Source organism: Pipra filicauda, unplaced genomic scaffold (genome assembly GCF_003945595.2).
Source record: "Pipra filicauda isolate LSUMZ 115617 unplaced genomic scaffold, ASM394559v2 scaffold71_size5581439_pilon, whole genome shotgun sequence".
Taxonomy (NCBI): domain Eukaryota; kingdom Metazoa; phylum Chordata; class Aves; order Passeriformes; family Pipridae; genus Pipra; species Pipra filicauda.
The window spans coordinates 3,404,842-3,427,328 of NW_024104887.1; the positions used below are offsets into that span (position 1 = coordinate 3,404,842).

A 22,487-nucleotide genomic window follows, 5' to 3' on the forward strand; every position below is an offset into this window, starting at 1 on the left:
GCTTTTTAGGAGAGAATGTACATAAAGTTTTGTAAAGTAATACTGAACAGATGGGTGTAATTGCATTTTGATCTAAGGATGATGCCCAAGAGGCTGTTTAAAATGTCAAAAGACTGACCCAGCAATTACTGTAGTGACTAGATTAAGTTTTGGACTCAAAACCATTGAGACAAATCCCTCAGTTTTTGGCTCAGTATTTAATTATTTGCATTTTTTCACATTTAAGATGCCAACCAGGAAGAGCTGGAATTTTCTGGCAAGAGCAGCAGCTCCTGCATAGTTTGATTGAGGCAGAAAAACTCAGCTAACAAATGCAGGGCACAAAATGAACTAACACTGTGTATGTGTTATTGTGGCAATCTGATTCATCAGGAGCCATCATCTGCTTCCAGTGCAGAGAGAATGGAACAGCAGGTACACACAAGGAAAGTGTTTTAGCAGGCTGAGAGTGCAATATAAATCTAAAAGGGAGTGTTGGAAGTTAGGGCCAAACATTAATGGCAATACTTGATTGCTGCAGTTGGAGTGGATCGATGGAGAGGCTCGGAACTGGAAGAGTGATGAGGATATGAGTGCAGTGACTGCTCTGTGAGAACCTGCCCTGGGTTTCCTCTGTGTGTCTGTGCTGGGCTCCCCCAGGCTGACAGCCTCCTCCTCCTGCGTGGACAAAGCTCCTCTGCTCCAAAGGCAGCTCCACGTGCTGTCCTGGGAACATCATGCTCCCAAAGGCCTGTGGATTCCACCCACACAGTGCTGATCACACCAGGCTGCAGAAAAGGTGAGGAACTGCTGTTTTGAGAGCACCCCCTGCTTTTGGGAGTAAGCTGGAGAATCACAGAATGGGCTGGGTTGGAAGGGTCCTTACTGATCATCCAGTTCCACCCCCTGCCATGGGCAGGGAACCTTCCCCTATCTCAGGTTGCTCCAAGCCCCCTCCAACCTGGCCTTGGACACTTCCAGGGAAGGGGCAGCCACAGCTTCTCTGTGCCAGTGCCTCACCACCCTCACAGGGAAGAATTTCTTCCTAATACCTAATGTAGATTACCCTCTTCCAGTTGCAGCCTACGAGGAATTTCCTGGGATAGAGCTCTCTGTGCCTGTTCATGTTTGCAGTGACAGGTTTCCATCAGAGAGGCTGTGCTGTGACTGCTGGAATCACTCCTGGAGCACCTCAGTGACACTCCCCAGCCCGCCTGGATGGAGGTTTGGGGTTTGGGACTGCTCATGGCAGCCCTGCTTGTGGATCTCTGCAGGAATTAACACGTAGCCAATGTCCACAGCTGTTTAAATACAGGGCTAAATTGAACCTGGTTCACTGCACAAAGGGCTGTAGCTGTATCTGTTGGCTTAAACTGATAAGAAATATCCTGATTGACCCAACTGATTTCTAGTAAGGGTTTTGGGTAAAGAGCTCCCTCCCCTGCAGTCCCTAAAGCAGAGGGCAGTGCCTGTGGCATTAGTGCATTACTGTACAGTAAATCCTGTGCATTGTGCCAGGGAAGTACTTCTAGGGCAGAACACAGCAGTGCAGGGATGCTGAGATCCTGTTTGTAAATATGTCTGTCCCCTTTCCTTACCAACCAAAGCCAGGCAGCACTGTAATGTGGTGTTTTACTGCTGCAGGTGTGACTGTGCTGAATGGTTTTCATGGCACAACTGTATTTATTAAAGGATCACACTTCTTCCATGGCACAACTTCATTTTCAAGAGCACAGAACTTTGTTCAGAGCAGACAGATGGCCTCAAATCAGCTTCTGCTGCAAATGACTACTTGAATCTTAGGTACGAGGCATGATTCAAACCTGACTGCTGGAGGTGCCAGGAAAATAAATGATAGCTGCCAGTGTTGCAGTCTGTTGCCCAGCTTATTCCCAAAATCAGACTCTTGCTACTGAGAGCTGACAGCGGGGTTCAGAGATGACAAATGATCAGAAAATAACACAGCCTGTGCAGGCCTTTGGTCTGATCCCTGTCCAAGCTTGAAGAGTGGCATCAGCCCTCTGCAAATGCTGCTCTTAGATCCCAGAAGATACAGGTCACACACGGAATTTATGATTAATCCTCATTGTTAAGAGCCTGAATCTTCAGCAAAGGATAATTACTTTAATTAGTTCTCAGTGTGTTGTACTAGCTGTGGAGAGATACTTGCTTACCTTCCTCCCCTGGGAGCTGGTCTCTGAAGGTTCTGAGGAGGGTGAAAAGATAGTTGTGCCCCCAGGGCAAGGTGGAACACTCAAAACCGTCTGAGAGTATCAAGTGTGGGCCAGGAAAGGTTAAAATATGTGGCAGGGCCTGGGCTAAAACTGTGTCAAGGGCTGTTTGATTTTCAGCTCAGTTTAATGATTCTAACTTACTTTCCTCTAAGCACTTCAGTGTTTAGAAACTGGCTGTTTGCTTTTTTGTTAAAACGCAGCTAATGGATACAACAGCTCATTTCTGACTTTGGCCTAAAAGCTCCCATTGCCCAGCATAGCCTTTGAAGCCCACTCCTTCCTTGCACTCCCTTATTTCTGTTTGTCAAATTTCCACTTTATTGAGCCTCTCTCTGCACACACCTGGTTCCTCACACACACAAATAAACCGGGTCATACAAATTCTGTACCTCGTTTTACAAATTTCCTAGCAAAGTGCAACTCGGCCTCCCCCTTGATCACACCGGCCTCCCTTGGAATGAAAGAGCTATTTCCAGCAGTTCTTTGCCCAGTTCCTCGTGCCTTCCCCCGGCGCTGAACTCTGCAGAGAGCTCCCTGAACGTGACACAGACCCGGCGGTTCTCGATGTGCTTGCGGTGGATCCCGTGCTTCCACTTGTACCGCGCGTCCCCCTGCAGCACCACCAGCGCCCTCCGGGGCAAGTGAACAGCAACAGTCACCTCCTTACTGGGGACCAGCCTCGGCGGCACAACGCCCTCGATTCCCTCCTCGCCCGAATTTCTGCACGCTGATGTTTGTGTGAGAGACCCGGGGGGGCTTAATTGCCCTTTGCTGCAAGTGGGGGATAGTTGGATGGTGTCCTCTGAGTCACAGGACATGGAGAGCACGGTTTTGGAGAGCAAGTTTAAGCTGACCAGACGCTCCCCCCACAGCCACCAGTCATCAAAGTGGGGGTCTATGGCAGAACCCCTCTCTGGTGTGTAGTCCAGGTTACACTGTTCAACAGGTAAGAAACCACTGAGCACAGAGCAGGCCTTCATTTGTGCCACGATCTTCCTGCTGAAACTTGGCAAACCGGTAAAGCCGTCAGCTTTCAGCCTCTGCTTCTTGAAGTTCACTTTGGGTCCATAGTCCTGTTGGAAAAGAAGAGGGAGGGGAAAAAAGCTGGTGTAAAGGGAAAATCTAGGACAAGCCTTTTTGGAGAGGCTGTGGTCCCTTACAGGATTCTGTTCTCATCTCTTCCTGGTCACCAGGTTCCAAAAGGACTCGGTGAATGTACGTTAATCTCTCTGGAGTTGGATTTGTAAAGTAAAACCAAACCCACACACCCACTTCTTTCCCTTGGAGATTGTGTGAACTTTAATGCCTGGACATGCACCATCAAATACTGTTTGTTTTGACTATCATGTGTTTTTCCAAGAAGTTGATTCTCGACATTGATTTCAGGAAAAGCTTTCAAAGGAAGACATTTAACGAAACATCTAAATATCTGGGGGGTTGACTGAAAACATCTTTCCTTGTCCAGAGGCATCCAAGATCAAATGTGCTTCTAAAATCCAACCTGCTTCTTTCGGCCAGACTGTGATGGTTTCCAGTCATCTCGATCCATCAGTTCCACTATCTCACACTCTTCATCTTCACTAATGAACTCCTCCACCAGGAACACCCCTGGAAAGGGGAATGCCCAGCCAGCAAATTCCGAGTGCTCATTTCCTTTAGCTAGGCCTGTTGCTGGACAGTAAGTGAAATTATCTTCTCCCTGTGGAAATAACAACAGAAAAGAAAAAAAGCAATAAAGGCATTTCTATTTTTTTACCACTGCAACCTTGATATTGCAGCATGAAAACTGTACGGGATTCTTGCAGACATGAGAAATGTTACAGCTGCTTTTGGGGAACGACTATTCCCTGTTTTGTTTTGTTTTGTTTTCACGAGGTGCTTTCTTGAAGCCACTTTGCTTTACTAGTGATGTCTTTATCCTACAGACAGGGGAAGAACCGGTGATCCTCGGGGCCACAGGTGCAAGGATATTAATGGTGGGCATCGCTCAGGCCGCCTGGAGAGATACGGTTTGTCATAAGCAATAAATGTTGAATGAGGAAAGTTGATAAAAATCGCCCGGCCCGCAAGGCTAAGCTATAGGAAATGAGTGTGATGTGTGGAGCTCAGGTGAGCTCCTTCTCTGCTCCTGAGCGCAGCCGGGGCGTTATGAGGGCGAAGAATCCACAGTACCCCTGGGGGGAACGGGGGCTGTGCCTTGTCCCCACCTGCCCCGCAGCCCCCGGGACGCGGCCCCTCCCCGGGCACGGGGGTCGCGGTCCCGCCCTCCCCCCCCACCGCCCCGAGGGGCCCCGGCCCGCGCCCCCCACCGCCCCCCGGCTCCTCCCGCCGCCCCGCCCCGCCGCCCGCCCCCTCCCCGGTACCTGCGGGGGCGGAGCGGCCGGCGCGGGCCCCTCGCAGAGCAGGCAGGAGCGGATCCCCTTGCAGCCGCAGCCCGGCCCTCCGCCCGCCGCCCGCATCCCGCTGCCCGCGCCGAGCACACAGCCCCGCTCCCCGCTCCTCCTCCTCCTCCTCCCGCCCTTCCTTCCTTCCTTCCTCCCTCCCTCCCCCGGCTCCTCTTCCTCCCGCCCGGCCGCTTCCAGGTGAGGGCAGCGGGGGTTGGGCGAAGGCCGCGCGGCCGGGATGGATGTGGTGGGTGGTGGGGAGGGGGGGGCGCGGGGCGGACTCGCGCTCCCAGCAGCCCCCGCGGCCCCGACCAGCGGCGCGGGGCCCGGGCGCGCCGCGGGGGACGCTGGGAATTGTAGTCGCAGCGTGCGGTGCACGCCCCGCGGGGGCGCCTCAGGCCGCGGCCGGCGCCGGCCCCAGGGCGTCCCTCAGTGACCGCAGGCCGCGGGTACGGGCGTGGGCCCGGGGCTGGAGCCGCACCGGCCCGGCCCTGCCCGCGGGCGGAGCCGCGGCCTGCGCTCGCAGCCGGTGCCCCGCGGCCGGGAGGCCGCCCCAAGGTGGGCGCACAGCCCGGCGTCCGCGGCCCCGCCGTCCCCGCGGCATCGCGCGCATCGTGTCCCGGGGGCCGCGCCGGGCCCGCCCGGGGGCGCGGGGCCGGGCAGGGCGGGCACAGCCAAGCACACGGAGCTCAGGGGGATGCCCCGCCGTGCGGCTCCGGCCCCAGCGCTGCTGTGGGGCAGGAAGAGGGGCAGTTCCCCGTCAGCCCCCGGAGTGGCCGAGCATCCCCTCCGCAGCATCCCCCGTGGTGCTGCGGGGATGGGGACATGCCATACCCGGCCTTCCCTGCGGCTCAGCGGTGTCACAGCTGTGTCTGAGGTGTTGGTGTGGTCACAGAGAGGGCGATGGGGACATCCACAGCCACTGGTGTCACATTTTCCTTAGCGCTTAGGGAGGTTTGATAGGTTCAGCCTCACCCCGTGGTTTGGCTCTCGGTGACAGCTCTGTCGCTTGAAGGATCAAATCCCAAACATCTGCTGTTCAAAACTGTTTTTCCGTTCAGCCTTTTTGTGCTGGTATAAAATGTTCCATACCTGAAGGACTGTCCTTACATACAGGTGTTAACAAAGCAGTGCCTTATTGCCCATCACACAATATTCCAGGTGCTGTAGGTGTGTGGTGGTGCTGAAATGAAGCCCAAGGACAGCTCAGTACCCCCTGTGTTCCCCAGGATGTGCTGGAATGGCATTTAGGCAGCTCTGATCTAACACAGAAAGACAGGAGCGAGCCTGGCCTTGGAGCTTTGTTAGCTTTTATTTCCCTCCCTTGGAATCTGTGTCAGGAAGAGTGGTAAACCCTGAACCAGTAATTTCATGAAGCTCCTTTGGACTTGTCAGTGTTGTTATTCTAAATATCAGCGTATCCCTGTGTGTGCATGTCCTGTCCCATCCACAGCAATGCATGGAAACATCTGTTAATTACCAACAACACACAGAATGCTGTTGATATTTTTCTTCCTTGCTGAGGAAATGATGTTATTAATGGGTGGGTATTTACATTTCTGCTAATTACTTCAGTTTTCCAAAATTTTAGGGGATTTTGGAGTTGTCAGCCAAACAGTGTGTCCAGCTGGTCAGGCCAGTGAGTGCACTGTCATTTTCTTGAGAGGAAGGGGTTCACAGCAGGTATATTTATTCTTTCCGTTGCTGTTTGTTTGAAAGCCTGCTGGAATTCCTGGAGCAGAGCCCAGGAGAGGCACAAACAGGTAACTGTGAGGCTGTCAAGGTCCTGAGGGTCATCCCCTGCAGCAAGTCTGTCACTCTAACAGCCACAGGAGGTATCCCTGTTGTTTTGGAGATGGATTGGGTCAGCATGTTGGGAGCCTGTGCCCGGCCTAATAAGTAAAAAAGGCGACTTCCAACACAGCAGCAAAATCAGTACATAACCTCATAATGTTTTTTTTTTTCCCTTTTGGAGTCAGTTGAAAGCATTTCCTCTTATTCCTGTTTATTTTTCCTGGAAGGTTACAAGAAGAGATCCTACAGCTGACTCATTACTGATTCCGGGAGAGGGGGTGGAGGTTAAAAATGTCAAAAATCACTACAGAACTTCTTTTGGAAAGAGCAGTTCCAAGATCTACGAGGCTCCGGAAGATCGAGACGCTGAAGTAAGTGCAGGCAGGCCCATGGAAAATTCCAGCTGAATTCAGCTTGGGCGATAGATTTTTTTTTTCCTTTGCCTTTTTTTTTTCCCTAAGCATTTTTACAAACAAAAAAAAAGAGAGGCAGTTCCAGAGCACAGAACTGAAATGGCATTCCCAGTGCAGGATCAGAGAGCACTGGTGGCACTGTATCCAGGTTATGGACAGTTGTCACCTTTTTTTGCCTTTTTTATTGTATTTTTGGTGCCACCTTCTTTCTGTGAAACTGGATCCTGATTTCCTAACTCCCAGATATCATCCCCACCCCCAGAGCGCTTCCATCTTTGTTAGCAATTGCTTAATGTGAACAAGAGAATCTTCTGGCCTGGATTATAGAGGGTTTTTAAAGTATTTTTGGCGTTATTTCCCTTCCGTTTTCCTCTCCCTCCATCACTTTCTGTCTCCTCTAAATCCAATTATGTTAGTACCTCAAACATTGCAGAGAGGGAGAATAAACTCTGAAACACTTAGAAACCACTAAAAACAGTTTTGTATCTCAGATCCTTAACAGAGGTCATTGCAAATATGTGTCTTTCCAAATGTTTAATGTAGTGGAATTTCAGTGTTCCAGAGCTGGTCAATCTGAGTGACTCAGCTGGCCAGTTTCTGGCTGGTGCCTTTGTTGTTTTTGTTCCTGATGTAAAGGGTTTGAGTTTCACATGTACTCTTTAGAGTTATTTCTTTTGGTTTGTCTTGTGCTAAAATAATTATTTTTAGAGAGAAACTCAAAGGTTTCTCTGAGGAGTATCAGCTGCAGTAAGCTGGGTGATGGGGAGGTGCTTGAAGCAGTGGATTTCTGGAATGTGGCTTTTCCCATGCTTCATACCATGGTGCTGATTATATGTCAGAAAGTTTGGGGAACAGTGTTGGGTTTCTCCCCAAAATGACACCACAGTCAGACTCAGCTTTGCAGCCAGCTGAGTTCTCAGCCTTTCTGACTGGCTGGTAAGGCCTCTGAGATGGCAAGTGAAGGAGAAGGGACCTTGCTTCCTGGGTTTATTTGCCTCAGTTATTCACACTTCATTTATATCAAGAAGCCTTTTTTTTACTGATCATTAGAGACAGGATTTCTGTTTGTTAAAGGAACTCAGGCTTGTGCCCTCAGGAGATGTTGGCTGCCAGGACTAGAAGCTCCCTTTGGAGTTCACCTAAATGATCTAACCAAATATAAATGACCCTGCTTATAATATCCAGTTTTCAGTTTCTTACAGAAAAGGGGTATTTCTTTTTCCCTCACAAATATTATACCTCTTCCTCTTTCAGCACAATACTTCTGTTTTGGTGGCAGCTTTGGAGTCTTGTTAGGTAGATTCCCTTATTTGCCTTTGGAAGTTTTTGCAGCAAAATTCACTATAGAAGAAATGGGAAAATCACTTTTTTGGTCAAGTTAGTTCTTTGAAAACAGGCAGATTATTTGGGGGCCTGCTCTGCACTTGCCTGAAGTGTGAAATAATAAATCCAGTGCATTCTATGGACAGAATAGACTGATGGTGTAGTGAATAAGTGTCACGTATTGCTTCAGCTTGTTTTGTTGAATCACCATTGCAAAGGAATAAAACACCAAAACTCTTAGAGGTTCTTTCTACAAAATAAGAATGTTTCTGGTGATTCACTGCTCCCAGCCAGCTCCGTTACCCATAGGGGATTATCTGAATTGCAGGTTAATTATGCTGCAGGAACTTTGGCAGACCTGAGCCCCTGATGGTGTCTGTTAGCTCAAACACATCATCTTTCCCACGTGTGTGTGCTCAGAGTCCAGAATGCAGCAGACAGGAAAAAGCAGGGGCCTTGTATCCTGTGAAATCAGCCCTTGGTTTTCCAGTGAGGTGCAGATAGTTCATGTTATCTTTTGTTTTCAGCCTGTCCAAGCTGCAGTTGAAGACTGGAGATTTAGACCCGCGGTTGTTTTCCCGGCTGAGGCACCTGCAGAAACTAGATCTCTCTGATAATTTATTGGACAAATTTCCCAACAGCCTAACCCTGCCTGATCTGCGTGTCCTAAACTGCAACAATAACCAGCTGGAAGATGTAACTGCTCTGAAACAGTTCCCTCTGCTCGAGGAGCTGACCTACGAGAACAATGTGTACTTGACAGTGAGTTACCCCCCATCCTTACAAGCTCAGCATTAAACAGAGGGGCAGACAAACAGCAGTTATGCAGAGTTCTTATATGTTGTTCTTGGGCAGCAAGTGTAAGGGCATCTGAGAAAACAGCCAGTCTTTGTGTGCCCCTCCACCACTTCGTGCCACTCTTTACCAGTCTGCAGACATCAGTTGCCCCAAACCACTCAGATATCCATGTCTGCGTGTCTTGAACTCCTGTTTCTCCAAGTCAGACTCCATCTTAGGCAGTTTATTAGGCAGAGTATCTCATGATCATGCTTGTGTTAAGTAGAGTGATAACTGTGTGGAAATGTCCTTGTAGAATCATGGAATCCCAGAATGGTTTGGGTTGGAAGGGACCTTAAGGATCATCTTGTTCCAGCCCCTTTCATCAAGCAGGGACACCTTCCACTATCCCAGATTGCTCCAAGCAACCGCTAAACTGGCCTTGGATACTTCCAGGGATGGGGCAGCCACAGCTTCTCTGGGCAACCTGTGCCAGGGCATCACCACCCTCAAAGTGAAGAGTTTTTTCTTAGTATCTAATGTTTAGTTAGTTTTAGTGCCCCTTGTGCTCTGGAAGAGCAGACTTGGTCCTCTGATGAAGGTTTAAACTTGGTGATTAGTTCTAGTTTAGGTTTCTGACTTCTCCCAAGAGGCTCTGCTGCCTGTACAGGTTAAACATCCAAAACTGGAATTTTACTTGTGCTTTAGAGTGGCATTAGCCCCTGTCACCATCCACAGAGGCTTATTTGCTATTGTATGCTGGCAGCATGGCTGCATGGTGAACTGTCTGACCTAAAACGCACCTGGCCCAAAGAATTCCTGCTGGAATTCATTTACTGGAGGCAGGACAGGCCTTCCTCTGTGTTAGAGTTAAAGGATGGGAGTAGAACAGCCTGCCTTGCACTCAGGCTGAGCAGATGAGTGGTTACACAGCCCCCACCTTGTGTTGGATGTTAGTACTGCCTGAGGGTTGGGCAGCTCTTTTGTCTGCAATTTGAGATCCCAACTCACAGGAGAACATGGATTCAGAATTAAAAGGCGAAGTTCAAGCTGGAAACGCTGAAGAGATTTTAAGAAACAGCTTTTCCTTACTAGATATGTTCTTCTCATCATTGGCTATATTTTCATCAAGGACTAAAGCTAAAGCAAGAGCCATGTGTGCAGGTTTTGTAACTGTGGTGTCTTCTCTCTTTAGCTCAACGATGACTATAAAGTAATGTTTCTTTTGGAAAATCTTCGGCTGCTCAATGGCAAGGACATAACCAAACTGGCCAATCATGTGAGGCATGTCCATAGCCGTAAGCTCACCAGCAAGGTGAGATGTCTGATATTTCCTTAATCTCTAAACACCTGAGAAGTAACTAAATATTGTTCTCAGTGTCATGACAGAGCTGCAAATAAGCATCAAATGATTTGCAATAACTGTGGTATGATCTGAGCCCAGCCTGCAGTTTGGGGCCACCCAGGAAATGTCTTACTTCTGCTTTCTCTGGTCCCTGTTTGCATTTGCTCTGCCTGTTCTGTGCAGCCAGCTTTGCCTGTGGTTTAAGTGACAAGAGCAGGGCCAACCAGGTCTGTGTCTGACCCTCTAGTTTTTCAGGTCACTCTGATCATCATTCAGGAACAGGAGAAGCCTGGTGCTGACAGAACAGCTACATACACCTCCCTGTCTAATTTATGTTACTGTCCAGGCCCCAGGAATGGGGAGCACAAAACCAAGCTCAGGATAATCTTGCTTTTTGCAACATACACCAGTAACAAGAATTTGTTTGTTCTTCTTCAGCTGTGCATGTTTGGAACTGTATTTTCACTCATTTGTGTAGACAGCTTAGGTCCTGACAGACTGTCCCCCCAAAGCATGTTGTGATCTGGAGCAAAATTACTGTTCTATTATGAAAAAGGTTTGGTTGGTTGGTTGTTTTTGTGCATTACTGCTCCTACCACTAGTAGTCTAGTTAGTTGATCTTGTTAATTCCTTCTGTGTATCAGTGGGGGGGAGATCAAATACTGAAGACTGGGATGTCTTATTGTGAAATACCTGTGTACCTATCAGGTACCTCCCTGTTAGGAAGGCACAGTGTAAGACTCCTTAAGGCCATTTACTCTGGATCCAGAGGCATGAAATCAGGCATTGCTCTGGGTCCAATGCTGGCAGAGTCTGCTTAGCCACACTCACCTGAGCTTGGTTCAGAGGAACTGGATTTTCTGTTAGATGAAGTCATGGTTTGAACACTAATTAAAAAAATGGAAGCGGTGCCATCATGTAGCTACCTCAGGGTTGGCAACTTCTTAAATGCTTTCACAGGTACTCTTGTGCTTTTCTGCTCTGTTTTTTCTGTTGAGTAGACTCATTCTTTCTGCCTAGGTTACTGCTCACTGGGAAAAATTCTTCCGTGACCAACTTCCTGAGAAATACACAGCTGAGCAGGTGAAGTCCATCAGGAAGAAGTTCCTGAAGTCAGTACAAACCAATGTAGTGTATGGACCCAGCTCCCTCAGTGAATTCACCCGCTGGCGGGTAGGTTGTGTCCCACTTACCCTTCTGTTCTTCAGGCAAGGACCCTGCTCCTGATTCTGAGTGGATTTGATTAAAATGCTCCATGGATTTGGGTGCAGGGCTCCTGTAGGCAGGGGATATCACTTCTTGTGGTTTTCTTCACTGCTTCATGAAGCAGTTACAGGAGCACTAAGACTAAACATGCACCAAGTTGTGATGACGGTCATTAAACATTGTTTTTTAATTCATAAGCAATAACCATAATTGTACTAATTAACAAGACTGCAGTATCCTTAATACTTAATTATTTGCAAATTAGTTTAATGGCAACCTTTACTCTTGATGAAAGCTGTATGAAAGGAGAAAAGATAATGACAAGTGTAGTTACTCCCAGTGGGGAAAGATACCATTTAGTTTGTAACATTTGTTTTATTTGTATGTGCATACACACAATTGAGGCTTCCATCTCTCCTTTGTCTTGTGTCATTGCTGTGCTGTTGTTTTCACAACTGTGTGCCCTGGATGCCCATAACAAAGTGAAGTTCTTGGGTCATGTCATGTCAGCAGAGGACTTGACCTGCCAGGCTCTCTCAGCTGAGGACTCCTCCACCACTTGTGAAATTCATGTGGAGCAGTGGGAGCAGATATTAAAACCTTGGCAAAGCAGCTCTTGACACATCAGAGTTTGACTGCTCTTGATTTTTTTGTCTTTTTTTTTTTTTTTCTTTTTAACATATTTCATGTTTGCTTCTAAGGTGAAAATGATTGCAGAAGAGTTTCTGTCATACTCACTGGGTCTGGAGCTAAACTCAGATACTGAACCAGAGGAAAAGGCAGATGAGAATGAGGAAGAAAGTACAGAAAGCCCTAGGGAAGCTGCAGAGGACGTGGCTCAGGTAGGCGATTTTTCCAGTTACATTAACAATGTCCTTTCTGTGTCTTACAAACTCAGTAGCTCTTGTCAGTTTGCATTTATGACCCTTTGGTAACCACAGGGGCAGTCCCAGGCTCTAGCCTGTATCCAGCAGCTCAGGCTGATTCTCTACAGCCAGATTGAAGCTTTCCCAGCCATGTGAAGGTTGAGTTGCTCTCCAGGAGGAGAGAGCTTCCATTCTCATAGGAGACACAAAAGATTCCATGAATCTTACTGACTCCACTGACTCCCTAGGAAGGGATATTTTTAATAAGAGAGCTGGGTTGATGGCTGGCCAGACTGTGCTGATTTTTGCCTGCTTGGAAACGGCTGCAGATTGAACCCCCGTGGTCCATGGACCAGATTTGTTTTTCCATATCGTATGTAAATCACAAGTAACTGGGAGAGGGAGCTGAAAATGAGTCTGGCTGTGTGATTTTCATTAGCTTCTGCCTCTAGGAACCCTGCAGCTCTGGGCTGTCTGATTCGTGGAGCCCAGGCTGTAACCATGGGAGGGTACTTGCATTTGAATAACTAATATCTCTAAACTTACAAATCACTGGAAAATCTCATGAAAGCTAAAAACCTTCTGCAGAAGCTGACAGCATGACAACGTGTCTTACAGGTCACAGTAACACCCAGCAAGAGGAAAAGAAACCATTCAAAGTCAGGTGCTGGAAACAAGAGGTCCAAGTCCCAGGCAAACACCGAGGAGGAGGAGGCTGTAGTTAATCCCAGAAAGTCCAGCCATGTGCAGGATGACCCAGCTCCTGATAAACCAAGAACATCAAACCAGCCAGCCAAGGAGACAACCCCTGAGCAGGGAGCTGAAGGGACACAGAAGAATGGAGAGCAGTTTCCCAAGGGGCAAAGCAACAGAAGATCCAGCCAGATGACAGGGGAACAGAAAAGCCAGGAGCAGGACAATGGAGTTGTTACTTTGACTCCAGTGAAGAACTCCAAGCGAAAGGTAGGTCCACCAGCCCCCTGGGGACTGGCTTTTGGCCTCTTGGTGTAGTGGGAGGAGCTGCATTCAGGTTTCATCAGAGCTCTACACAGCTTGGAGCTCACATATGTATTGTGAGTTAAAGTTTTGGTTTGGTTTTTTTTTTTTTTTTTTTTTGTCATTGTTTTAAATCCCTCAGAAGCATCAGGGAAGGAAAGGGACACCCCCAGGAGACGGTGAATCCCCTTCAGGGGATGGATGGACCAGCGCTCCGTGGTGGTGCTCTGAAAGCCTGTGCTTAGAAATGGGACTGGCAAGCCTTGCTCTCAGGTCACACCGATGGCTGCACGGGGAAAGGTGTTTCCCCCTCAGCTCAGGCCAGTGGGGGTCTAAAGGGCTTCTCACATTTCTCTGCAGCAGGATGGGGTTCCCTGCTTGGGTCTGCTGGGCACATCTGAACAGTTGTCTGCTGGTTTAGGAGTCTTGAGCATTGCTGGCACCTCAGCCTCTCCTGTGTCCTTCAGTTTAACTCAGATTGCTGTGTTCAGTAGAGGGTTCTGTCAAGGCAATCACAGGCAAACCGCTGTCAGGGGAATGAATTGTCTAAATGTGGATGGTTTATTGTAGGAGGATGTCAGTGCAGAGCCATTGCATTTTCTTCAGTGTCACAGTAAAGGCAACAGCCGCGAGGATTTTAAAACGCAGCTCTGGTCCTGTGTCTTCGAGCCAGTGCTAGACTCTGGAGCCAGGAAAGGTGAGCTCTTAAAGAGGTTTGCAGGATTCCCAGAACCACCCGGCTCTGGAATCCCGGCGGACTCCATGCGTTAGACCCCTGCTCCTTCGAGCCGTAGTCTCCGTTGTCAGGAAGAGACTTGCTTACGTATTTCTTCTTTGACTTTGAAAGCAGGAGGCTGGGAGAGCACCAGGCAGTGATAAGCTGCAGTCTTCGTGTGTTATCCCTGAACCTGGGAACTTCTCACCCATTTTTTTCCTCTTTCAGATCCCATTGTGAGCTCCTCCAGAACCGTGGCAACCTGTGGAGGGGAATCTGTTTGTCTGATTGATTGTGAGACAGGGACAGTGCTGAAAAAGTATAAGGTGGCTACAGAGGTGGGTTGCAAGTGGGAAGGGTAAGCATTGAATGGGAATGCCATAATCTATAATACTTACATACATGTATGCATAATATATATTACAGAGAGGTCTGAAAAGTTGTCAGGCATTAGCGTGGACAGGTCTTAAATGGCTGAAGATACATAATAAATATTTCTTGCTTATCCTTTTAGCCTGGTTTGGGTTTATACTTTTATTAGTTTAAAAGATTAGTGTGCCTCTCCCCTCACACAGGTGTATCTGGCTGCTAAGCCTGCTTGACAGCATAGAGGAATAAACATCCTGTTTCTGTAGTTTGTGTTCTTCTGAGGGTTGTTTTGAGTTTTGATGCTCCATCTTAAATAGTGGATGTGTTTCACCTGAGTAGCACTTGTGATAGTTGTCTTATCTCTGAGCTAACAGGTCTGCTGTCACTCTATTCCTGGTTTCTTTCTGTCCCAGGAGTTCTTCAGCGTTGCATGGACAACCCTCACAATGGTGATCAGCGACAGTCGGAAGAAAGCTCACAATATCTTGGCAGCTGCTGGGAGGAGAGGGATTGTCAAACTGATCCACGTGGCAGCTGACTTCTGCTATGGAGAGATAAAGGCTCACAAGAAGCCCATTGCTACTGTCTGCTTCAGCCCAACCCAAGAGACCCACCTCTTCAGTAAGTCTCTGCTTCAGAACCTCTTTAGCTTTAGTAATAATGTGGAAAATTCAAGGCTTCCTTAACAAGGGGAGTTGTCACCAGGGCAAGCAGGGACACACACACACAAAGCACGGACAGGCGTTAGGGAGAGACCATTGTTAGTCTCCTGTGGCAGCAATTTACAGCAGGACTGATTGTTTCTGCCAGGACCTGGCTCTTCAGCTGAGGTGCAGCAGCTCCTGTTTCCCCCTCGGTGGCTCTCCGGGTGGCTGGCACACACACATGAGCCACAAACAGTGGATGTGTTCCACAGGGGTGAGTAAGAAGAATGACAGGCAGAGCAGGCAGCTGGGGGCAGGCAGTGGCAGGGCTCTCCTCGAGCACAGCAGGGTATTATGGGTTTTGGATTTCATTTTTCCCAACAAGCACAACTATGTGCTCAATTGATTTTGAATAAATGACTTTTTTTTTTTTTTGAGTTCTGTGCCTCATCAGGGATTTTTATTCAGGTCCTGATGTCAAAGAGAGCTTTGCCACACACAGTGGGGCCCACAGAGGCCGTGGCTTATGGACTGGTAATGAACCATCATATTACAAATTGGAGCTGCATTGTCAGGCTGTAGAGTGAGCTGGTACAGAGCCATTCAGGCCACACCTGCACCCCACAGCACATTGTTTCTCTTGCCTACAATTACCCACATCCTGGAGTGGTTAGAGTGCTACATGAACCATTAAAAGTGGAATTTTTTTAGAACAGGGGATACTTTTCAAGAAGAAGCTCAAGAGTGCCGAAAGCAGAAGCAGAAGAAGGGATAAGGAGGTTGATAGCACATCTATATAATGATATGGACAGCAAGGCTCACCCTAATCCTAACCCTATATATTGCATAGAAAAAGAGTAATAAAGGGAGAGTCTTTGCATCCCTCTTTGGAGACTGGACACCAACAAACTGAGTTTGAGGGGTGTTATCTGATGGGGATCCAGATCACTCTGAGTAATCTATTAGGATTGTTTCTGCTATCAGTATCTCAGCATGGTGACATTTCTCACCCTTTACATCAGTGCCTAACTTTCCCAGTGGAAGCTGCTGTGGATGTGAACACGGTAAGCCAGGGATATGTGGAATAAAGCAGTGTCTGCCTGAGAGTAGAGGTTGCAACTCATATTTTAGATCCCACCATAACCCCTGAGCAGAAACAAGCTTAGAAGGCCACTAATTAACGACTTTGTGAAGCCACAACTCAGTAATGGACAGCAGGAAAGAAACTTTGTTTTATTTGCCCCTCTTAGAGCACAGGATAAGAACACAAAGTATTGACTGTGCATGCCTGACAGTGTCTGTGGAGTGGTGTGGGGCCAGGAGCCTTGGTGACTGCTGCTGTGCTTTAATGAGCTCTCTGATGCCACAGCCTTAGAGTGTAACAGCCCGTGACTCAGGTAGAATTGCCAGCTTAGCACGAGAAGAGCCAGATGAGCAGCGGTGTCACTACCTGCTTCTCTTCTGTGTCCCACAGCTGCATCCTATGACAAGCGAATTGCACTCTGGGATATTGGGATTCCAGACTGTGACTACAATTTCAAAGCAAGGTAAAGGTTCAAAAACCAGATGTGGCCAGTCCAGGAGCCTGTAACTACCACGTCGCAGCACCACTTAACTGCTTGTTCTCTTCTGTTTTTTAGCCAGCTGCTGGTGCTGGAAGCAGCCTCTATTCCCTTACGGATTGCCCTGGTGCCCACCTGCCCGGAGCAGTACCTGCTGGCAGGCTGTGAAGGTGGCTGCTTTGCCTGGAACATAAAACTGGATAAAGGAGAAAAAAGCAGGTGAGAACCAAAAGCTGGGACCATGAATTTGCTTTCCATAACAAGAAGAGGTAGTCCTAGCAAAGGTTTGATTTCTGAGGAGGTTTGAGCAAAAGCAGCATGTCCTACCAAACTTAAAACACCCTCCCCTTCCCATAGTGGCCAGAAAAAATATGAGCATGTGCTAAAGGAGTGTTCAGAGCTTGCAGCTCTGTGCTTGTATTAAAGCTCCAGGCTGCTTTGCAGGAAGGCTGGCAGGAGTGTAATCTAATGCCCCAAAACTTAAGGGTGTGTCATCTCAAAGTAGTGTGACAGAGTGTAAATTCTTGGATCGATTTCCAGTCTCACAGTGAGGCCTTCCCTGCTCCTGGTACGTGAGGTAACCCAGGAAACTGGCACTCTGTGGGAGCTCAGGAAAAAAATTACAAGAAAGAAGCAAGTAAAGTCATGCCCTGCTGGCAAATACTAATCTTGACGCCTGCAAAAAGAGATGAAGTGAAACAGCAATCTCTTAAGCAAATGGGCTTCTGCTTTCAATAAACCCATACTTACAGAAGTGTAAATTCAAGTGGGAATTCATCTGAACTTGGCAAGAGACTCACTAACACACCGATTTCCTTCTGGGCTCTGTACCTGGGTGCCCTTCCACTGCTGCCTGTTCAGGACTTGGCTCATTTCACCCTTCCCCCCTGCTCTAGGCCTTTTGAAGCCATATTCCAGTTTCCTGATGATGAAAGCATGACAACATCTCACAGGGTTGATGGTCTGGCTTTTCTGAATGACGATGTCGTCGGTGAGTGTAAACACAACAGCCCAATCCCAAAAAAACAGTGGGGCACCTCAGCATGTGCAGGGTGAAGCAAGAACGATGAGCAGAGGGTGACTGCCTCGTTAGTTGGGGGCTACACAGAAGGGAATTTTTTCCCAGAGTCATTTATCAACCCATGTCTGGGCAGGACTGTAAATCAGATGGACCCATCCCCAAGGGCATGCTTGGCCAAGTAGTGCCAGTGTGGAAGGAAGGAGAGCTCCTTTCTGCTCAGGGGCTGGTGGCAGCAGTCTTTTCTGCAGGGGAACTGGAGGTTCCACATCATGGGCTGGGTTTTTCTGAATAGCTTATGCTTGTTCTGCAGTTCAGGAACGTAAGCATAGCACTGAAAATCTCTCTGCAGCCTCCACTTGTCCTGAAATGAGGTAAAGCAGGTGGAAACAGTTGTTGCTGGATCAGGTCCCAGGTCCTAAAAGTCGTGTTCTGGATGGACCACCTTCACCAGAGCCCAGCCTTTGTCTTGAGGCATTTCACTTCCCAGCAGCTTACACAGCCTCTCCTGTCTTTCTTCCCTAGTTTCCAAGAGCTCCAAACCAGGATGCATTTACCTGTGGAGCTGGAGCCGGTCCTTTGACGCCAAGGGGAAGGGATGCCAGCGGACAGTGTCTGCAGTTATCCTGGCTGAGCTGGAGTGGTCCACGACAGACATGTCCTACCTGACACTCAGCACCTGCCCAGGTAGGCAGCACTGGTCCCCAGGGCAAGGTGTGCTTTGCCCAGGTGTGTGGGGCTCCCCTTTGCCCCATCAGAGGCAGAGGCCTGGATTTCAGAGCCCACCAGAGAACGTCAGGGCTCCCCCCTACAAGCACTGCAGTGCAGCTCCAGCACTGCGCAGCCTCAGCCCGGCACCAGCTGGGTATAAATAATACAAGTGATAAATAATTGCAGCTGTACCATCTGCCCTGCAAGAGGGTTCAGCCGAGGCTCCGTGGTCTTTCCTGTACAGGTTTTCAAAGCAAAGAGCTGAGGGCTGGGCCCTGTAGCCTTGGTGGAGCCATTCTGATGCTGAGTGCATCTGAAGCCAGGGGCAGGAACGCCACACACCGGGCAGCTGGCTCTGCAGGCTGGCAAGGAACAGACAAACCTCATCTGGTCATCACTTTCCAAAACCAGTCTAAAAAAAAGTCAGGAGAAATCCTGAAGTATTTAGCACTACTTTTTCCACGCTAAAGTAAGATAGCTGACTTATCTTTTAGTGAATTGAGTTCTTTCAGAGCAACGTAGATTTGTAGTTTTGTGCTGGAAAGGGAGTTTTGCTGAAATATGGCACCTTCCCTTGGGACCCTACAGCACTGCCTGGAGCTCTGCTTTGCAGCAGAACAGACTCCCAGTTCCACAGTAGTTTTCCAGCTTTTTCTTTTGCTCTCACAGCAAAAGGCTACGTGTTCTGTGGTGATGAGAAGGGCAGCGTGTGGATGTACAACCTCTCCAGCTACACCACGGCCTGGGGCTCTCCAAAGGGAAAGCGCTCGGAGCGGAGGATCTCTCCTGCACAGGTAGGTATCAGGTACCCTTTGGGGCCTCCCTTCCACCCCAGGGCAGCTAATCCCAGTCTCCCGAGGAGGTTTATCCCAGAACATGCCTCATGTTTCCACACCTGACACTCACAAGCAATAAAAAGCAGTCTCCAGAGCTGACCATGGCACTGACAGCTGGGACAGGAATCACGAACTGCAAAACAAGTCTGTCAGCTCCTGCATGGTGCAGCTGGGCAGCTCTTCTAGAAGGGCCCTAAAATTCTGGTGGTTAAACTGGAGAGCCCCACAACACAAAGAGTGCAGGCACCATGTCCCTGAGGGGCTGAGGGAGGGAATCCAGAGCAGGGAAGGGCTCACTGCTTTCCTGTGTTCACATACCCTTTTCCTAGTCGATATGTCCCTGGCCTTGGAGACAGTTCTCCTTTGGGCAATCACTGTTCCCTTGCATGAAGCCTCTGAAAGGACAATCACACACACACTCAAAGGCTCTCACTCACTGGTCTGGAGCTACACTGGATAAAGGTATGAAGGGACTCAATGTTCCATAATTTCTTCACTGAAAGGGTTGTTAAAACACTGGAATGAACTACCCAGGGAGGTGTTGGAGTCCCCATCCCTGGAGGTGCTCAAGGAATAACTGGATATGCACTCAGTGCTCTGGTCTGGTTGCCAAGGTGGCGATGGGTTAAAGATCAGACTGTGTGATCTTGGAGGTCTTTTCCAAGCCAAGTGATTCTATGATTCGATATGGTTTTGGGAATTGTATTGCCAACACCTTTTTCCTTCCCGCTCAAGCCGCTCCGCACTAAACCTTGGCCCTTCAGGAGCATCCCAAAGCTTTACCACACCTCAGAAAGGGGGAAGAGCCTCTGACCCAGCTTCCCCAGAAGAGACCCCGCTGTGCTGAACATCCTCCCCCTCAGACACCACCACCCCACCGCACTCTGTTCTCCCCACAGATCCTCCAGTGGCCGGAGCTCCGCGTGAACGGGGAGCAGCCCCCCGAGATCCTGGTGAACAACGTGGTGTCAGACCCTGCCTTCACCTACCTTGTTGTCCTGACCAGTGTGAACATAACAGCCATCTGGAAGAAGTCATAGTCCCCTGTGCCAGTCTCGCCCCCGTGATTTGAACTAGTGCAGTATTAGTGACTGTTACCCATGTGCCCATGAACGTTTTCTAGACCAGCCATGATGTGCAAGATTAAATGAAATAACAAAGGTAAGGGTTTGTTAAACTCATTAAATCGTTGTAAACATCCGGTTTCTTTTACTGTAAGTTTTCACAATTTGTGCATTTGTTTTATAGAAATGACACTTAATAAAACAAAATACCAGCTCACTTGGCAGTGCCTGGAGTTTCTGACAGGAGAAGCAGAGAGTTCATCTGCTGCTGTCACTGAGCAGCTTCTCATGCTGGAATTATACCCACAATAACCTCCCCAACAGCCCAGGACAAATATTTGCCTTAAGGCTCCAATCAGAAAAGTAAAAAATCACTTTAATGACTTATCTGTCATATCCAACAAGACATTTATCCTCCTGGCAAAGTGCCTGTCTGGTATTAAAAAAAACACAAACGAACTCAAAATATCACTGCTGCTGTCAAATACTAAACAGAAGTGGGACAAAGGGGGAAATATTTGCCATGAATGGAGGTTTAAATATATCACCTAACTAAGAGACACATCATTCTGCCTCAGAAGCACAGTCTCCTCCACAGGGGGTGGATTTTACTCAATTCCTTCTTGTTTGTCCTTAATAGCAACCTATAAAAGCACAAACAAAAACACAAGAGCAGTTAGTGAGCTGGAAGGGGTGTTTAAACATCCCTGACTTTTCTGAGATACACAAGAACCACCAGTGGAAACCTGTACACCATCCAGAAAATTAATACTGAAATTAAAATCAAAACTTATGTACAAATTTGGTGCCCTGGTGCTTTTCCCCGCCACATCAGAGAACACTCTTCCAACCCAAACCATTCTGTGAAGAATGAATTCCAACTGATCCTTCATAGATTCAAAACCAATTCCAGGCATTCAGAAATAACAGACCTCTCACCCCTTTTTTTTTTTTTTTGGACACATAAATAACCATTTCAGAGCAGCCAGGAGCTGAATAACACAACGAGGGGGGCTTGAATTAATTTACAGACCTAAAACAGCAGCTCTTAAGACACACTACTCACCCCTCTGATTAATTATAAACACTTTTAAGGATAAATAAACTCACCCTGAACCTCTCCTCCAGCAGGGAGAGCTCGCTGATAAGATCCGTGATGGCATTAGTGAAAGCCTCCTGGGGGCTGTAATCGGGGGTGGTCTGCACACGGATGATAATTTTATGCTCCAGAGGGTGAGGGACCTTGTACCCTGCAAACAGCACCTGCGGGTCTTTGAGCAACTGCCTGGAATTGGGGGGGAAAAAAAAACAACAACAAAAACGCAGGGAAATTCGGGAAGGAAAAAAAAAAAAAAAAAAAAAAAAAAGCCTCAAAACCAGCCCAAAGTTTAGTGCCCGGTTTGGACTTACGACTTGATGATGTTCCCCAGCGTGTGGTCCTCCTTGTTGATGGTGAACAAGCAGGCGTTGGGCACCTTGGTATCCTTGTTGATGGTGATTCTGTGGGGATAAATGGGATAAATAAATGGGATACGGGGGATGTTATCGATCCATGCGGGCCAGGCAACCGCGGGCGACTGAGGGGGAAGGCCCCCGCTTTTTGATTAAGGGCTAATTAGGGTGTCCCCTCACTTTTTCTCGCCCTCGAAGAGGAGGAAGGACTCGAAGGCTGGAGGCGCGTTCATCCCGCCGCCGCTCCGCCCTCACTCGCTATGGCGGCCGCGGCTTCATTTCCGCTGACGTCACTTCCGCCCACTCTCTGCCCTTACCTCCCGGCCGCAACAGCGCCCCCCTGCGGGCGGGAGGACTCGGTGCAGACACCAGTAGAGCCACCGCTGATGCCACCACCAGAAATGGCACCAGCAGGGGTATGAGAGACATCACCAGTGGAGGCACCCGTGGTGCCACCACGGCCACCAGTAGGACCACCAGAAATGGCACCAGCAGGGCCATCAAAGATGTCACCAGTGCCACCAATCAGTGGAGCCACTGGTGGTGCCGCCACAGCCACCACTGGAGTCACCAGTGATGCCACCACTGCCACCACCAGGACCACCACAAATGGCACCAGCAGGGCCATCGGGATGGCATCAGTGCCACCAATAGCACCACCAGTACTGCCACAAGCAGAGACTCCAGGGATGCCACCACCACCACCACCAGCAGGGCCACCAGAAACGGCACCAGCAGGACCATCTGAGATGTCACCAGTGCCACCATCAGCAGCACCATCAGTGCCACCAGCAGAGCT

General features: G+C 48.7%; 3 protein-coding genes across 4 annotated transcripts; 1 reads left to right on the forward strand and 2 right to left on the reverse strand.

The window, feature by feature from the left end:
- Positions 1-1,769: 1,769 nt before the first annotated feature.
- ALKBH4 (alkB homolog 4, lysine demethylase) lies at positions 1,770-4,682 on the reverse strand. The gene is made up of 3 exons (XM_027734322.2): positions 4,577-4,682; positions 3,715-3,912; positions 1,770-3,286 (listed from the first exon to the last, which is right to left on the reverse strand). Exons 1-3 carry the CDS (start codon positions 4,670-4,672, stop codon positions 2,651-2,653), a joined length of 930 nt encoding a protein of 309 aa, XP_027590123.1. The 5' UTR covers positions 4,673-4,682; the 3' UTR covers positions 1,770-2,650.
- On the forward strand, positions 4,647-20,453 carry LRWD1 (leucine rich repeats and WD repeat domain containing 1). Of its 2 annotated transcripts, none has more exons than XM_039389244.1 (16): positions 4,647-4,795; positions 6,619-6,762; positions 8,655-8,889; positions 10,100-10,219; positions 11,270-11,422; positions 12,157-12,297; positions 12,940-13,284; positions 13,888-14,014; positions 14,261-14,370; positions 14,815-15,022; positions 16,520-16,592; positions 16,686-16,826; positions 17,504-17,598; positions 18,151-18,312; positions 19,006-19,130; positions 20,072-20,453. In XM_039389244.1, exons 2-16 carry the CDS (start codon positions 6,683-6,685, stop codon positions 20,210-20,212), a joined length of 2,256 nt encoding a protein of 751 aa, XP_039245178.1. In that variant the 5' UTR covers positions 4,647-4,795; positions 6,619-6,682; the 3' UTR covers positions 20,213-20,453. The 2 variants fall into 2 exon arrangements, with proteins under 2 accessions (XP_039245178.1, XP_039245179.1); XM_039389245.1 differs by lacking the exon at positions 4,647-4,795 and adding an exon at positions 5,037-5,155.
- LOC113994872 (DNA-directed RNA polymerase II subunit RPB11-a) lies at positions 20,359-21,985 on the reverse strand. The gene is made up of 4 exons (XM_027734326.2): positions 21,869-21,985; positions 21,647-21,736; positions 21,347-21,521; positions 20,359-20,880 (listed from the first exon to the last, which is right to left on the reverse strand). Exons 1-4 carry the CDS (start codon positions 21,919-21,921, stop codon positions 20,845-20,847), a joined length of 354 nt encoding a protein of 117 aa, XP_027590127.1. The 5' UTR covers positions 21,922-21,985; the 3' UTR covers positions 20,359-20,844.
- Between the last annotated feature and the right edge of the window lie 502 nt (positions 21,986-22,487).

What these genes read in the sequence shown, in the direction of transcription:
- LRWD1 (XM_039389244.1), top strand. Translation starts at nt 6,683, where the DNA reads ATGTCAAAAATCACTACAGAACTTCTTTTGGAAAGAGCAGTTCCAAGA. An exon ending in CGGAAGATCGAGACGCTGAA is followed by an intron (nt 6,763 to 8,654) that starts GTAAGTGCAGGC and finishes TTTTGTTTTCAG; the next exon opens with CCTGTCCAAGCTGCAGTTGA. An exon ending in AGACTCTGGAGCCAGGAAAG is followed by an intron (nt 14,015 to 14,260) that starts GTGAGCTCTTAA and finishes TTCCTCTTTCAG; the next exon opens with ATCCCATTGTGAGCTCCTCC.
- ALKBH4 (XM_027734322.2), bottom strand. Translation starts at nt 4,672, where the DNA reads ATGCGGGCGGCGGGCGGAGGGCCGGGCTGCGGCTGCAAGGGGATCCGC. An exon ending in CGGCCGCTCCGCCCCCGCAG is followed by an intron (nt 3,913 to 4,576) that starts GTACCGGGGAGG and finishes TTATTTCCACAG; the next exon opens with GGAGAAGATAATTTCACTTA. An exon ending in AGTCTGGCCGAAAGAAGCAG is followed by an intron (nt 3,287 to 3,714) that starts GTTGGATTTTAG and finishes CTTTTCCAACAG; the next exon opens with GACTATGGACCCAAAGTGAA.
- LOC113994872 (XM_027734326.2), bottom strand. Translation starts at nt 21,921, where the DNA reads ATGAACGCGCCTCCAGCCTTCGAGTCCTTCCTCCTCTTCGAGGGCGAG. An exon ending in CTCTTCGAGGGCGAGAAAAA is followed by an intron (nt 21,737 to 21,868) that starts GTGAGGGGACAC and finishes TTATCCCCACAG; the next exon opens with AATCACCATCAACAAGGATA. An exon ending in CTGGGGAACATCATCAAGTC is followed by an intron (nt 21,522 to 21,646) that starts GTAAGTCCAAAC and finishes CCCCAATTCCAG; the next exon opens with GCAGTTGCTCAAAGACCCGC.